The 17,553-nt window shown below is 47.3% G+C and overlaps 1 protein-coding gene across 1 annotated transcript in view; it reads left to right on the top strand.

The window, feature by feature from the left end:
• LOC139300322 (BAH and coiled-coil domain-containing protein 1) overlaps positions 1-17,553 on the top strand; it is a 56,723-nt gene that overhangs the window by 29,607 nt on the left and 9,563 nt on the right. The window contains exons 3-13 of the mRNA XM_070923369.1: positions 4,040-4,165; positions 4,372-6,696; positions 7,520-7,634; positions 7,750-7,949; positions 8,300-8,461; positions 9,957-10,237; positions 10,593-10,938; positions 11,844-12,788; positions 14,208-14,377; positions 14,523-14,659; positions 14,866-14,979. Coding sequence (XP_070779470.1) covers positions 4,040-4,165; positions 4,372-6,696; positions 7,520-7,634; positions 7,750-7,949; positions 8,300-8,461; positions 9,957-10,237; positions 10,593-10,938; positions 11,844-12,788; positions 14,208-14,377; positions 14,523-14,659; positions 14,866-14,979 — 4,921 coding nt within the window. The remainder of the gene's footprint in view (positions 1-4,039; positions 4,166-4,371; positions 6,697-7,519; positions 7,635-7,749; positions 7,950-8,299; positions 8,462-9,956; positions 10,238-10,592; positions 10,939-11,843; positions 12,789-14,207; positions 14,378-14,522; positions 14,660-14,865; positions 14,980-17,553) is intronic.

Genomic DNA, 17,553 nt, shown 5'->3' with positions numbered 1-17,553 from the left:
TAGAACAAAATTCACAAAATTTACAAAGTGATCAATCAAAAGATAACATGTGGCTGAAATGTTTTTATTTCAGTAAGTGCTGACGTGCATGAGAAAACAGCAAAACATTTCAAGAATTTAATGCTTTTCTTGGATATAAAATTAAATAACTAATCACTGATTGCAAAGTAATCAGTCCAATTAGAAAAGAGCTTTCAAAGCTCAGTTCATGTTGTTGGAGGGCCAAATCAGAGAGAAAAAAAGATGTGTTTTCATCTTAATCTGCATTAGAGTTGACATGGTCTGAATATGTTCAGAGAGGGCCAGTTAGATCATGCATACAGACCACGTTTCTATTGGGGGCATGAACGACAAACAATTAGCCGAGTGACACATTAAGCAAACCTATAAATAACATCACCACATAACAGTGGTGGTATGGGACTTTGGATCAAGACAACTTTGGCAGTGGGAAGTCCGAATTTGGTAGAGAAAAATCTTGCGTTGACTTTTGCTTAAATATTCAGTGTTGGGAAAGGGAAATGCTGAGATGTTTGTATAAGATGACAGTACCAACAGCCAAACCATTAGTGACATGATGTCAGAGGGTAGCACGGATTAAAAGAGGTTTTTGTTTCAGATTCTCTCGTCAGATTGATTGCCAAATACAGTAACAGCCATTGTGTGTGCCACAAATGGGATTGTCTGTTGTTCATTTGTGGAGGGGAGACGTGGACTCGCTGACACCGGGATAGAGAGAGAGAGGGGGTGGCAGTATATGATTGTGGGTGCATGAAGACGGGGAAAAAAACTATAAAAAAAAAAAAAAAACCAAACAGGGACAGATGCAGTGTAGTGACCGTTTTAATAAATGTAATGTAAAATGCTTTTCATAACACCTGGTAAAATGGATTAGGCCCTCTGAGCTTTTGAAAGATTTATTTTCATGTTTGGAGCCGCTTGAATAAACCCCACTGAATCAACTGAGTGGAAAAATTTAAAAAGAAAAATGGACCAAAAAAAAAAGCAAACCTGCGGGCTCCTCACAGGCCTGAGGCCAGCTGGCTGCTGTCCAAATGACTTCTTACGTTATGCCAAAAACAATCGCAGCCTCATGTCTCTGTCAGCACATATAGACACACATGCACACACACAACTGCCGGCACACACCTATCTAATCCACTTCTGTTTGATACGCCTTTCCAAGCCTATCTTCAGTTGTCCATCTTTCCTTCTGTTAGCAGTTGCTAGCTTTTCCTTTTGTGGGATTTAAGCTGCACCCCCCACCTCTCCTCTCTTCCATACTCCTGCCTCTTTCATTCTCTCTCTCTCTCTCTCTCTCTCTCTCTCTCTCTCTCTCTCTCGTGCCAGCCTGCATCCCTTCCTTTCAATTAGTCAAACCTGAAGAGATCCACCACAGTACTGCCCCTCCTCTGCCAAACCCCTCCTCCTCCCTCTCTGTGTCTTGATGGTTCTGTCACTTTTTCTCAATTAGCGGACCTGACAGGCAGCTAAGCCTGCTCCTCCTCTCCTCTTGGTCTTCCTCTGTCATGCTCTCTCTCTCTGTCCTTCTCTCTCTCTCTCTCTCTCTGAAATGTTACTGCCATTTCCCCTGGAGACAATATACAATTCAGCATTTATGTCATTTTGCCTTTTAGCAAAAGGGAAGAAACCCTCATGAGCAATTGTTTCGTCCGGTGTTTTCAGAGCAGGTATCAGAGGAGTGGATAGATATGGAGAGAGGATGGTTGTGTGCTAGCAAGAAACGAAACGCTCTGTCGTCTGCCTCTAATTCAGCAGGCTTAATTCTCCTCTGCCTCTAGGTGCTGTTCTATATCCAGCCCCCTTCTTTGTCCTCCCTCTCGGCCTGCTTCTCTCAACCCACCATGCTGTGAGAAATACCTTCAGAACTTCTGGAAATCCCTCCCTGGGATGCAGCTCTGTTTGTTCTGCCTCTCGCCCCTGCTTCGCCCGTGGAAAGGGCGCTGCGAACTCCCCTCTGTCATTCACTTGCCGACGCAGACTTGTTTATGTGTGTGTGTGTGTGAGTGTGTGGAGGGAGCGAAAGAGAGCGAAGCTGCTGTGCAGTCAGCAGACTGCACTAAGACCCTGCTCACGTCGCCTGCAGCAGCAGCAGCAGCAGCTTCCCTTGTCCTGGCCAGATTAATGGCTGAATGGGCTCTGCCGTGCCCAGCAGTCCCCCTCTTGCCGCCCCAATGGAGGGCATGCTGAAACTGAGCGGGCTGGCATTATCGGGCACAGCCAGACCACGCTGTGAAAAGGGATTACGCCGTCAATCGTCACGCTCACAAACAACATGCTGCCGTAGAAAAAAAAGCCTCTCTCCCAGCTTGGATAAAGACTGCCAAACAGCTCTCTGCTTTTCTCCCTCCCAAAATCAGAGAAAAACGTCTTGCTTAAACAAAGGATCCCCCCTCCTCCCACTGTAGATGAATTGGCATAAATGTGTGCGCTTATTAATCATGACAGCAAAGAAAGACAAAAGGGGAGAGAGCGAATAGGGTAAGAGAGGTAGAGAAATAGGTGGAACAAAGAAAAAGAGAGAAAAAGTGAGGGTATGTAATTATCACCCCATTGCCCTCCTCAGAAAGCAGCACCTCCTGTGTTATTGCAGGGCTGTTTGCCCTCTCTGAGCATTTCATTAATTAAGATGGGAGCATGCGGAGGCCGCTCTGAGACGAGGTCATTAAGCCCACCACAACACTCCTCCCTCCCCAGAGCCGGCTCATAGCACTGGCCCCATTGTTCCACCGGCAGAAAGTGAGACATTCAACACTTGGAGCTCCTGTTAAAACCACGGCGTTGCACACACACCACACACACCACACACACACAAGGCCAAATGAACTGCATCTGCGCTTTCCGGGATCAGGTCGCATGCTTGCCAACACAAATACGTCTGTCTTTCATTTAGCTTGTAGAGCCATGTTTTCCTCTCTTTATCCCCCTCCTCCTTCCTTCACTCAGTCTGTGAGTTGTGTTTGAAAGTGAGGCTGGAGGGTGAGACAGGTGCAAAAGCAGGGAAAAGGAGACGTGAAACACCTGGACTTCTCTCGATGACTCAGAGGTCACTGAGATGCTTGTACATGATGATAGTGCATATAGGGTAGTTTTTATTTTCCTTATTTATTTTACGTGCGTAGCATGGAGTAGATGCGGAGGGCACAGGTTTAATCATGAATCAATGAATATTTTTTTAGTATCATATTACATAATAGGCTCAGTAGAAAATATCCACTGTAGTTATAAAGCACTGTTGTCAGCAAAGAATTTCATCAAACACCCATACTGCCCTATTTTTGTAATGTACAATACTTTAATTTTATAATGGAATCTCCTTGCAATTGTGTGAAATAATTAATCATACTGTAGTAGGGATAGGCTAATTCAATTCACGTTGATATATGTTACCCAATAGTTACCCAATTGCAGTGGAAGTGGGTTGTCATAGTGATGCTGTTTTTTTTCGTCCTAATATTGTAATGGGCTTTCATCTGAATCCATGTTTTCTCTCTACTCCACCTTCAAAGTCCTTTGTGTTTTTGAATGTCCCGTTGCAAAATTAGTTTTTTGGTTTGGTTATGGTGTAAATGTCCTCCAGATGGGCTTGATGTAATAAGCCCAGGTGTACTGGCTTACAGGCCCAACATCCAAATGACCTTTTACCCCAGATCAGTAAAAGGCAGCCGCCCAGCTCTCTCTTCATTGTAAACACAAGCTTCAAATCCGTCCTTATCACCCCATTCAGATGGATAGAGCTGCCACTGCCAGTTCTGAGAGAAAGATAAAGAACGAGCCATATGTTTCAAAGACAATTTTCATACATTACAGCAATCCCCAAGCTTGTCTTGTATTGTTTGCATTCTAAACTCAGGCAGGAAAGGCAAACATGACAGGCAGAGCCAGTACTTATTTGCGTATGAACACCACCAGCTGCATTAGACCTGAAGGATTATGCTGGGTTAGTCTGCATAAGTGCATCTTGGTGGCTATTGTCCTGTCTTATCAATTCTCTCCCTCTTTCTGCTATCCATCTCAGCAGCTCCAGGGTATCCTCGATTCTCAGGGAGTCTAGCCCACACTTTCCTTCCCATGAGCCACTTGGATCACCATGCCAACAGTGGAGTTTTATATGGGCAGCACCGTTTCTATGACACCCAAAAAGGTGAGGCCTGAGATGATTAAAATTTAATCAGACAGAAATAAGACATTTGAATCCAATTTATACAACATAGTATGGTGTAATTTGATGTGAGATCTTCATATAAGGATGCCTAGGGACACTATCATGAGAGCTGAATAATCTAATTCTGTCATTGCCCTTTCCTTTCTTGACTAATGCTTTTGTCTTTGCTGTCCTTCCTCACTTAGAGAACTTCTATCTTCGAGGTCTCCCATCACAGCCACCTCTCATCTCAGCCAATCACAGTCTGCCACCAATGTCCAGGGCAGGTTCAGGACACTCTCAGGGGTCCTGCAGCAGAGATAGAGATCCAGGAGTAGGGACAGGTCTACATAAGGGTCTTAAAGAGGGGTCTATGGAGAGAGGAGTGGTACCTGTCAAGGACAAGGAGAGGTCCAGTAGCAAACAGGAGGCCAAGGAGAGACAGCAGCAGCACCAACAGCACCACAGCCACCAGCCACCCCACCCCACACACCACCACCATTCCCACTCCCATCAGCAGCACCCACACTATCCACAACACCCACTACCCTTGGAGGAGGTCAACAGTCGGGCCCTGGAGAGACACAAGGCATCACTCGCGATGGAGTACAGCAAGGACCACCCTCAGAGCATGGGCAAGCCCCTCAGTGCCTGCTTGCACAATGGCAAGATGCAAAACGGAGATGCAGGAACTGGAGCAGGGGCTAAGGCCTCAATGTCCAGCTGTGGAGGGGAGGGCACAGCCCTTGGGGCTATGGGGGGTGGGGGAAGCAGCCAAGGCAGACATATGGGGTCCAGCGGCAGTAGTCGCTGCACCAAAGAGGGGGTGAGTGGAGAGATGAGGATCAGTGAACAACCTTCAGACTGTCTGGAAAGGGGTCAGGCACCACTCCACCACTCTCTGTCCTACTCTGTACCCCCACCCTTACACATGGGTTCTGCTGCTGGAGGGGCACACCCCCATCCACATCCTCATGCTCACCCCCATACGCATCCTCACCCAGGGGGCTTCCACTGCCTTCAGCTCCATCCCAGCCACCCACACCACCCACATCATTCCCACCATACACACCACCACCCGGACTTCTTCTGCCCTCCCCCTCCTGCTCCTCTAGCTAACCCTGCCTCACATGAGAGGGGGCCAGCCAATGTGGGGCGAGAACCTAAAGTCACCGGGCCTACATTTGTGCCATCAGTGGCAGATCTGGGGGACAAATCTAGTGGGCCATTCCAGCTTGGTAACCCTGACTGCCAGGGTGTAGGTGGTGGAGGTGGCAATGCCAAGGACAAGGTAATAGAAAAGAATGGAGGTAGTGGGCACCATGGTAATTGGCACAGAAAACAGCAGCAGCAGCAGCAACAGCAACAACAACAGCAACAGCAGCACCCATACAGAAAAACAGAGAAGGCTCCAGACTGGATGCAGTCCCACCACCAACATCTTCAGCCCTCACAGCTTCCTCCGCCTCCCCAATTACAACAGCCTCCACATCCCCAACAGCAGCACCAGGTTGTACGATCACGCAGTGCTGAGTGTATCAACAGTAGTGTGGACATGGATGTGTTCAGACCCTCGCTGCCCCAGGGGCCCAAGGCTGGACACTCTGTCCCTCATTCTGTCAACACTTCTCCTTACAGAGACTGTTCCCATCCAGGACCCCCACCTAACTCTTCTCCACTTGGAAGTAAAAGCATGGGTCAACATAGTGGGGCTGGAGCAGCCCATGGCCCTGGTCCTGGAGGTAGCTGCTCATTACAGAGAGATGGCCAAAAGGTAGCCAGGATACGCCACCAGCAGCATGGCCGTCCTGGTCCTGATGCTCCTTCTCCTGCTGAGTTGAACCAGGGGACTAGTCAGGATCTGAAAAGAAAGATGGACATGTCTCCTTATGGTTACAGCAATAGCAGTGGGCAGCACCACCACCAGCAGGCCCCAGTGCCACCCTGGGCCATGAGGCCTCCCCACCACATGTCACAACCCGAGGAGGAGCAGAGGAAGTCCTACATGGAGTTAGGGAACACTGGTGGACAACACTCCCAGCAGCAGCAGCAGCAACAGCAGCAGCCGGGAATGAGCCTGCCTCCTCCCCAGCCTCCTCCTGCACCCCCCCTCAGTCAGCAACAGCAGCAGCCACAGCAGCAACCTGAGCCCCAGGGCCAAACTCAGGGGGAGAGCAGTGCCATGAAAAGCTTACTAAAGTACAGCAACCAGCAACAGCCACTGCTCCTCTCCCAGAAGAGCCCCTTTGGAGGGCTAGGAAGCCTCAAATCAGGTCCTGCTGGGGGGAGCTGTGCCATGCAGGGCAACAAACAGACTCTACCTTCCAGAAAGGGCCCAGCCAACGACAACGAGCGTCCTGATTACAATGGGCGGAGCCGGGATATGGGAGAAGCGGGTCATGGGGAAAGTGAGGTGCGGCAGCCGCCAGTGGGAATTGCAGTGGCTGTGGCCAGACAAAGGGAGCCACCTTGTCGTTCAGCAGACAGTCATCCCAACAGCCGGCAAGGCAGGGTACATCCCTCAGTGAAAGGTAAGCAGTCTAGGTCACGGCCTCATAAACAGAGGTGCAGGGAACAGAGACCAGTTTCTTTTCTTATCTGTGACCTGTTAATGACCTGACAAAAAAGAAAACAGAACGCTGAAAAAGCTTTAAAAATATTGGTGGCACTGAGCATTGAATATAATTTGATCCACAGCCTATCCAAGTTTAAGTGAGTTTTACTTTCTAAGTATGTAAAATCTGAGTAAATGTTAGAAATAGGAATAGCAATTTACATTGTGTCAAAATGACTAAGCTAGGGTCCAAACGTGTATTGTTCCTTTGTTTGGTTTTGACAAAACACCACAACAGTCTTTTTATTAAATTTAGCAGCCTATAAAAATGTATTCTGTAGCATTATCTTTTTAAACATAGCAACAGCACACCACAGCAGTAACACACGTGTCCTTATTTGGATCTATACTGATTTCCCACCGATTCATGGTGTCATTTTGAAAACAGTGGACAGTAGTGATGCGCCTTTGCTTTGGGTTCATCAAAATCTACTTTATGATATCTGACATATAATAGCAAACATGTCAACGGAAGAATGATTTCGTGTTTGGGAAGAAATACAGGTATGATGGAGGAAACAGGCTAGACAATAGGAAAGTATATAAAAGTATGGTTAAAATGACATTAAAAAGTATGATACAAAGTCTGTGTAATGGGACAAACTAATAAGCACTGTCAGTTCTCCAAGTCTCTAGTGAGTCATGGTAGCGTTTTGAGAAATGGTGAGAGACTTGGGAATATGTCCCCACAGGAGACACAACAGTGGAAGCTAATGGTTAAACTAATGTTTGTCTCACAGGACCGCCCCGCACCATGTATCCTTCAGATCCCGCTACTGAAGAGGAGAGGAAGAGGATGAGCGGGGAACAGATATGTCTGACTTCCTTGGACAGAGAGAGAGACGCATATATCAGGTACGTGACTGTAAAGCCATCGCCTAATACCCTATTAAAATCTGTTAGTGTTATAAACTTTCAGTACACTGGTCTTCATTTGTATTTCATGATCTTTATCTCATCCTGATGCCAGGGATAATAAGGAAAGGGTGGAGTTTGCAAGAATCCACCCCTCCAACAGCTGTCACGGAGACCTCACCTCTCATCTCATGGTCCCAGGCGGGACTTCCCTCCAGTCTGGCCAATTAGGTGATCCTGCTGCACATTCTGCTCACCATCATTGGATGCCAAGAACTGGAAGTCCATCCCTCTGGATGACAGGACACTCTTATGGTAAGAGAATATTAATAGTTTTGGAAATTAAGATGATAAAATTGTATGTACACTGTGTTACAGTTATGTATAGGTTGTATAGGCCTGTTTTTCTGATTTATGGAATTGGTCAAAAACAAATGTTCCACTGACTTACAGGCCATTTATGCTTTTATATAGTCTTGTATAGCAGCAAATATTGAGTTTCCTTTCAAGCCTACAGAACTCCGTGTTATCTCAAATTTGTGCAGAATTACGCTGCAAGGATTTTACATTATGTTGTAGCCGTAGTATATTTGTAGCAGTTTTTTGTTTTTTTTACATAGAATGTGATGGGTATATTTATCTAAACTGACATCCTTTCTATAAAGCCGGTATAGGTCATACAGCCCTGCACCAGAATCTGCCCCCAGGTTTTTCTGCAGCCATGTCAGGCCCTCTGCAGCCGGTCCTGCCTCTGCCTCAGGACCCCTCTGCCCAGCTGGTGGTCCTTCCCACTGAGCCTCCCGCTCATCCTGGCACCCATCACCTGGGTATGCCATAACCTTGCTTTCTCCTCTGTAAGGCATATTTATGAAGCTCTTTGAACAAATGAGTCTGCCAAGTACACACAAAACTATGCATTTACAGCCTCACACACATACACATTATGTATTTGCCCTCATAATCTGTCACACAAACGTAAATCCCCATAAATTAGAAATTCACTAAATGTAGCCTATATTCCATAGCTTTGCCTCCCACTGACTAGTCATTAACGCAATGTTTTTTCAGTGTTCATATTATCAGGGGCAAACATTAAAAGAACTGTTGGTAATCATAGTGATCCTGTGAAGACTGCTGATGAACTTCCTCTTAATGGGCTCATTCAGACACACACACACACCACAATTCAAACATTTCCTGCACACCACCTGCTTGGCCCAGCAGGAATAGGGCTCTCAACAGGTCAGAGTTCTCATCCAAAGCTATACTGTATGTGCGCACACACACACACACACACACACACACACATATACATATACATATGCATACACTGAGTACCACACTAGAGGAAGTGGAAGTGTGAAAGTGAGGGAAAGATCACTTCTCAAAACTTATGGTAGACACATATTCAGTAAACAGGCTGTGACATTTAATTAGCTCACAATTTTCTGCGGTACGTTTCCTTCTGTGCGCCACAGGAGTTTCAGCTGGGAAAGGAAGTGCATCCACAAAAGCTTTCCCGCAGGAAACATTTGCGTATCAAAGTTTATACCTCTGGGTGTGTCTTGGAAAAAGGGGGCAAAGGGGCGAGAGAATAGAAAAATATCAGTTTTGAGGTTCTTCTAGTGTAGGCTCACTACATCCCATGTGGGACCTCTGTCATAGCACATCACCCACATCAAGTTGTACTGGTCCTTAAAGCCACATAATGAGAACGGTTGTCCACCCACAGACATGGGAACTAAGCCTCCTGCTGGGCCCTTTTGCAGACCTTTCTCTGTGGTTTGGCTGGGCAGGTGGGAGTTTTTGGTGGAATGTCCACACTGAATGCTCCGGCGAGACAAACATGCATTTCCAGCCCAGTATTTTGACCTCTTATCAACCTACAACCATCATCATCTGTTCGCATTTCATCATTGTCATGACTATTTTCCAGCATTCCAGCAAATTCTCAAGGCAGTTTTTAAGAGACAGCTTTCTGTTCAGAGCGGGGGAGAGTGTGGGATTTCTGCTGCCTGGGGAGATGTTGTTCTGTGAAGTCAAAAATCTTTTTTATAAGAGATTTGTCTATGTCGTTGCTATAAAATGTGAATACAATGATTTTTAAATGATCCATAATGGTTTCACTGTTTTGAGATGGGTGTGTGGGAGGTAGATAATGAGAGATATGGATAACAGTGTTGTATTCCAGTGTGTAGCACACAGTGTTGATGTGTATGAATCCAAATGAAAAGGTTGTGTGTGCAAGTGTGTATGTGCATGCATGTCTTTTTGTTCTAAGGTAGTCCCCTTTGTCACATTCCTCCTCCTTTTTCTCATTAGATGTGATGGAGCAGCCAGGGCTGTGGCCCCCTGTGTATGGCGCCCGGGGCCCACCCTCCCACATGCAGCATCCTGCTGTGTACTCCCGATCCCAGTTTCTACGGCAACAGGAGCTGTACGCTCTCCAGCAGCACCAACAGCTCCAGCATCAGCATCAACATCAGCACCAGAGCCACCAGTCACAGCAACCCCAACCACAGTCTCAAACCCAGCAGCAGCAGCAGCAGCACAGAGCTGCACACGGCATGGACATGCAACATCATGCCACTCACAATTCTCAGGTGATTATAAAGTCAAAATATGCAAGAAACAGTTTCATATCTATCCATCTATAAAAAAGAGAAAAAGACTCGAGCAGAGTAAGCGAGTCATGAGTCAGCTTGAATTCTCATATGACTATTTAGTCTATTTTTATCTCCCCTAATATTTTTCTGGGATATGCTGATTTTCTCACAGGGAGGGAGTGAATTGCTGAATATAGGCTGCAGAGCAAGTAGCTTTTTGTGTCAATGATTAGTTTGCAAGGAATTGGTTATTACATTGCTAATATAGAGCTTCATTTGCTTGAGATCTTCAAGATTTGTTGTGCCCTTTTTCAAATGCAGAAATAACAATACCTTTATTTTAATGCCATAGATGCAGAAGAGGCCTGACGAGCCCTCGGTTGAACTAGAGGAACTCATTTCGGAACCTAGAACGTCTAAACCTGCCAAGCCCTACTCTTACAACCCACCTCAGAGGAACACCCCTCCCCCTGGCGCCTGTGCCGCTCACCTGTCCCCTTGTTGTCAGTCCCCCTCACTACGACCACATCCAAAAAGCACTCCTTCTACACCCTGCCCCGCTCCCAGCCCTGCCGCAGCAGCCCCTCACTCACCTGCCATCAGCCCTGCCCCACCTCAGGTGCCCAAGGGGGCAGAATCCCAGGACAAGAGGGGAGAGGGACAGCCTCCGCAGGATTACCCAGAGTCTCTGGAGCCTGGTAAGCATAAGCAAAAGTATCTATATGCAAACAAAAATATACAGATGAGCCTCAAAGTTTTTCAGCTGCCTTTGATGCACTGCATGCAATGCCTTAAGTATGAGAACAGGCTCTAAATAGTTTAAGATGCCGCTAGTGACAGATGTTAAGCCAAATAACTGACAGCAACAGAAAAAGGACAGTGAATCCTAGTATATAGCAGCACCTTGTACATTATACACAATGGTAATTGGAATAGCCACTGTTGTTAATGATCCTTTTTTCTGCTGGTGGTGTGGTAATATGCGTGGGTGGCTCTGTTGGCAAGCCACTGATTGACTGAACAGCTCAAAGCTGCAGAAAATGGCTGCCGGCTGAGCAGGGGCTTTCCAGTACCGGTACATCGGTAATGACTGAGAAACACCTCAATAGCAGCCCTCGCCTCTCCTCCACCCCCACAGGCCCAGCACTCTCTTCATCATCATTAATGTCTGGCTAACGGCTGCCACACGCCAGAGGAATTGTGTCAGGTGCTCTGATAAACCAAAGGCCTGGCCCACTTCAAATAACACACTCACACAAGGTTGCATGTGGTCCTCTACCCTTCCTACTGCTGGGAGATCAAGGCAGAGTGCTTTTCCTTTCCCTAGTTTTCACCCCCTGTGACCTCAAAGGTAGCAAGGGAGTTAGAATTAGAGTGTGCCTGATGTGTAAGGATTTTAGATTTGCATAACACCTCTGAATGTAAGGCTGTCTTTAAGAAAATGTGTGCTTTCTGTTGTATTTCAGCTAAAATATCACTCAGAAAATAACACCATTATCAGATATTTTTGAGGGAGATTTTTTATCAGAATCACTAAGCCAATATTGACAATTAGATATTGACAATTGATTATTCTATTATCTATATATCTTTATCTCTATAGACTTGCCTCCTGGATACACCTACCCTGGTATTGCCATGGGCTTCAGGAGCGGGCCCTCCCCGCAGGATGTACGACTGGCTGAGCCAGCCGACCTGGAAGCTGTCCAAGAGGAGCCTGCTGAGCATGCTCCCCAGTCTCTCTCCAGCCTGGGGGAGGAGCTTGACTGCCAAGTGGTGATCAGGCCCCTCCCAGAGCCACTCCCACCTGAGGAAGTGGAGCAGGAAGAGGAGGAAAGAGTGGTTGAGGGAATTCTAGAACAGAGGGAGGAGGCAGAGGTAGCAGTGGTGACAGCAGCCAGCTATGTGCCTGGAGAGAAGGAGGTGGAGGAGCAGGGGCCCGCTGAGGAAGACGTCCTGGTTTGTCCCCTTGTTGAGAGCCCCGTGTGTGAGGCTGCTTCCTGTCCAGTCTCCCTTTCAACAGAGGATCCTGAAAGGCCAGAAGCTGTCATCACCTTGGAAGAGGATGATGAGGCGGTGGGTGAGGAGAGCCAGGAGGAGTACGCTCAAAAGGTCAACATGCCTGGAGAGCAGGAGCCAGAGCTGCCCACCATCATCGAGCTTGACCCTGCTTCCCCTGCAGCCCCTGATCCTCAGTCCCCTGCCCTTGAGGGAGCAAAGAACAGCAAGCAGCAGCACAAGAAAGAGATGGCCCCTGATGACGCCTCAGTGGATTTTGTGTGTCTTTCCCCTGCCTCAGCTTCCGCTCCTAGCCCAAGCCAGGCAGCTGTTGCTGTGCCCCACAAACCTCTCGTGCCCTGCTACTGGAGTCTGGAGCTGCTGATTGCTGCTGCCTTCTGCACAGACGTACCTCCATTTCCCTTGTTCCCTCTTAGCGCCCCATCAGTTGCCCCATCCCAGCCCAACCCCCACCAGGGTATGGAGCTTCTGAGTGAGCTGGCAGATCTGGAGCTGCAACAGCAAAAGCGCACCTGTGGGAAAAGCCAGGGTGAGGGACAGTGGGTCTTCTATTACTCATACACATTAACATGCATACAGAAACACACTCATATCAGCAGAATGCACTTCTCTCTCGTAGTTTACCCTCCTTTTCCTCTGCGTCCACTGAGACAAACTCCCACTCCCCCCTCAGGCCTAGCCTCCGTCGCTCTGTGTTCCCTCCCAGATACTCCTCTCTTCCTGCTGGTCTCGAGAGCCTCTGGTGGATTCTAACATGTCCCCAGAGAGACTGTCTGCATGCCTGCTTGCCGTTCCTCTTCTTTGGTGTGTTAAAGGCACTTTTATTTTCTAAAAGGCTGTTCTAACGATGCAGAGGCCTCAGGAGAGGGAGAAGAAGCAAGAGGACAGGGCTGAACTACTAGTGAGGGGTGTACACCTCCCTCTCTCACTCCCTCTCTTTCCCTTCCAGCTTTCCTAAGGGATCTGTCGCTCTGTCTCTCCACCCTGCCGCTGTTTGATCCACACGTGTGCACAAACGCACACACACCCAAACACGCATTAAAAACACACACACACACACACCCAAACACACACAATATTGCAAATACACACTTTAATAAAAAGGAAAAAAAAAAGAGACACACCAATTGGCTTCCCTCTCTCCCACACACAACACGTTACTGAAAGTTAGTGTGTAATCACAAAAGCAGTCGATGTTTTCAGCACCCTGGAGCATTGCCTGGCTAATTAGACCCCATTGTTTTAAAGTGCCTTTAAAAGCTTCCTTGTTTTTCAAAGCGCCATGTGTTTTTTTTATTCATGCAAAAGGATGTTTTGTGTTTACCACAGCATCCTAATGCATTTAACTGCTCCCAAAAGAGGGTTCTATAAAAAGGGTATCATCAACTGATTCCAGAGTCAGTGATGTTGTCTTTGTGATGCGATACTGTTGACAGCTCAGGGAAGTGGCACATGTCGAGTCACAACAATAGTCTTTACCAAAACAAGTACTAAAACAATTGAGAAGAATCAGTATTTTTTTCTTTATATATGTAAAGACGTAAGACAGTGTTACTTTGTAAACAAAATTCCATGTTTCTCTGTCTTTGTGACTAGACTGCAACCCTTGATACTCAGCCTTTAGCTCAGTCCATTGATGGCAAATAGTCCAGTCAATGCCACAGGCAGGTAGGACTATATAGGAAGAGCTTGGCCCAGATGGCCACTGACATAGAGGCATCTGGTGAGTCCACATTGATATGACCTCTGAAACGATATGCTGCTGTTTCCTCATACTGGCTTTATGTGCCCAACCTCCCTCGATTTCTGTCTTCCTCACTATTTATTCGCTATATCACAAGATTACTGCTGAAATAATAAGCCACATATGCAAGTTTTGATCCTGAATGTGCACATGTAACGTTCAAATGCACAAACTCCCTTTTCCTTTTCCTTTGTTTTGTAACAGAAGAGGAGTTGCTGATGTTTGACCTCCAGAGTCTTGCTACCCTGGCCACAGCCCGTGCACTGGAGATGGGCTCCCAGGAAAGCAGCAGTACGGGTTCAGGGCGACACTTCCCAGCCCGCAGGATCCTCAATTTACGTAGGAAATGCAGCTGGACACCTCGCAATGAACCAGTAAGACTGCAACTATGATGTGCCTGTGTTAATGCCTCAAAACCCAAAGATCCTAAGTCTTTCACTTATATAAATGAATAGATAACCTAGTGAAGAATGTGTTGTTTTCAATGTTAAAAATAACCACCAATGATACGTGCCTTAGGTGTGCCCGGCCAAAGGTACCATGGAAACAATGGACGGTCCTGAGCTTGCAATGCGTGTGAAGTTGGCTGAGCTACAGCGTCGCTACAAAGAGAAACAAAAGGAGCTGGCCAAACTTCAGAGGAAGCACGATCATCAGTGAGTATGACCTTATCCTCCTTCCCCTTAAGCTCATCTCCACACTTTGCAGTCAGAGATTTCAAAAGTAATAACACCTTTAACACATCTGCGTCTTGTTTTCATATTCTTTGCTACTATAACGTTTTGAGTTTTAGATCTCTGTAGTATCTCAGAGTTCCTCTCTGATTGTCTGCTTGTGTGTTTACATCTGCGTGTGCAAGCAGGAAGGAGGAAACACCTCGCAGCCCAGCACGACGAGGACCGGGGCGGCCAAGGAAGCGGAAACCCACCCTCACCACAGGTCCAGTGTCCTCATCTGAGGGCCATAGAAAAGTCAAGTGAGTATCACTCAGCCCACCTCTGCTGGCTGGCTATAGTCCAATCTTGCCTGATAAGCCCCTCCATATCACTGGCATACAGGGACTGCCTCTCACTGGCATAAACAGGAACACAGCTGAACCATTCAAGGAAGTCCACTTGAACCCTTTCTAATCTAATCAACACTGGCTTTAATTGTATAACCGCATAATCAGTGTCAGTTGTGTGTATGTCTGCTAGTACAGAATATTTATGTTTGCTTAATAAATGTACAACACATGAAGAGAAAACCGCTCACAGGTCTCATTAGGCTTCAACCTAGCTAATCTTAAACTCCAGTGGCATTACTGTAGTGCATGTTGAGCTTAGATGGGCTGGGTACGGGGGGAGCTGGCTGAGGGGGGGATGACAGGCAGAGGATGTAATTAGAGTACTGTGAATTCTCCTGTAATCTGTCCCAGCAGCAGGAATGTGACACACCGCTGCCATTACAGCCCCATGGGGTCACCAGGGGTCCAAAGGATAACACGATGGTCAGACAGTCCAGGCACTCAGAGACAAGCTGACATTTAGAGCTCTCATACAATGTGGAATGAGGAATACAGTGAGCAGAATAAAAATAAAGAGGGAGACGGAGATAAAGACATTGGAGGATATTCAAGAAACAAGGACCCTAACTTCATCTCAAAATGTGTTGATGACATTTTAAAAAGTGCAAGCGTCAGCTTTTGTCAAAACAGGGGTATCATTGCTGTTTGGTGGTGGTGGAGGAACTGACAACCAAAAGGGTCGTGGGGATAAAGGTTTGCTGTCTGGCTTCAATTAGCCTTGTCATCAGGGTTTGGTAAGGCTTAGAGCACTAAATGTCATCTGGCAGTGTTCTCTCTCCATCTTCTCTTCTCCCGTCTTTTCTCACTGTGGTCTCTGGGCAGTGGTCCACAGTGCTCCCAGCTGCCCCTCCGCGATGTCACCTCCACTCTCCTTCCACCCGTGTACTCCTGCCCCCTCGCCAGGCCAGTACTGATCGGAGTGGGGACGCTGATTCTGGGTGACAATGACACCCAAATGAAAGGGTAACGGTCAGAGCCCTGCAGCAAAGTGCAGTGGAGGGAAGGTGGGGGCCGACATCGGGGCGGTGGGGTGTTCTGCAGGCCACAGTACAGTAAACTGCAGTCCGTCTCTCTGTTGTGTTCAAATTTGAGCCACACCTCAGGTATAATTTCCTTCAAGGCAGCCAGGGTGTACCCTTCTGTTCCTGCAGATGTGTGTGTACAATGCAGCAGAGAATGACATGACACTTCTGAACAAGGAACAGGCAGACTCGGGACTGATTAGCCCCATGTTGCGTTACATGGCAGGGTTATCTAAAAGCATGTACTGCACCTGCCACTCATGCCATGGCAAGATACAGACGCTTGGGTGCTGTGATGGAGGTCAGTGGGTAACAGCCCAGCCTTTTAGTATCTCCTTCCTTACCTTTTTTTGCTTGAGCCGCAGGGAGTGTTTGAGCGAATGATAAATTCAAGCCTCCCTGTCTGTGCATTCTATGCATCTGTGTAATTAGGTATGGATGCAGCTGGGCGCTTACGAGCATTTATGCAGGCATTGTTTGTTTTTGTGCGTGCCTCCGTTATTCCTGTGGGTAGAGCACTGGGGTCCTTTGTGGTGCTGCTTTGATTGGGAGGGGGGCTGGAGAGAACTACTGCTCGCCAGCAAACCCTGCTAATCAATTCTGTTTAATTAGTCACTGTACGCTCAGCCCCACCAGCCCCCCACAGAGGGGAGGGACTCTGTCATATTGTGTTTGTCAGCAGCGGAAGGCAAGCCGTGGCGGGATCTGCCTCAGAGGGACAACTCACACTTCACTGCCACCTCTGTCACTCCCCTGTCAGTCAGTGGGCAGACAGTCCCACTGCCCGACAGTCGCCTTCATTCTTTTCACGTTTCATGTTTCAGACGCACTCTGATTATGAGTTTTACACACAGTCGAGGTGTTCACGTGCTGTGTTCCTATGCTGACTACACATAAACAGTGAAGCACACACACATTTGATTCCAAACAATGTGTAGTTCCTGTAGAACAAACAAAGAACTAACATGAAATGTTGAATGTACTTTATTTATCTACTTCACATTTAAAGCCTGCTTACTCTGTAAATGTGACTGATTTCCTAGGCTGTGTGCGCACGAGGAGAGGGGAAGTTAATCTTTTGTTTGAGCATGGCCTGGCTCATGTCGGTGTGGTCTATGGGCAGGCTTCCAGAGGGAAATTCAAGGGCATTTGGAGTAGTTGGCCTGTGATGCTGCTCAGCGTAGGGGAAATGGTGTGCCACAGTGATATGAAAATGCAACTGGAGAGCTATGATATTCGCTGAGAACAATAGAGCTGCATACAAATGCAATGCCTTCCAACCATTTACTCTATCTTTCAAAGCTATGCGGTGCTTCACAGGCTGCAAAGACACAGGCACAGATAAAGCGTGAAGGCTTCTTATGCCACACTGCCCTCAAATAATCCCAGGTTCCTTGTTAGATCCCAATTTTTCTAGTGTGTGGTTCAGACACTGGGCTCTCCATGTCCTTTTTTGTCATTC

Source organism: Enoplosus armatus, chromosome 17, assembly GCF_043641665.1.
Source record: "Enoplosus armatus isolate fEnoArm2 chromosome 17, fEnoArm2.hap1, whole genome shotgun sequence".
NCBI lineage: Eukaryota > Metazoa > Chordata > Actinopteri > Centrarchiformes > Enoplosidae > Enoplosus > Enoplosus armatus.
This window is presented reverse-complemented; position numbering and strand designations above follow the sequence as displayed.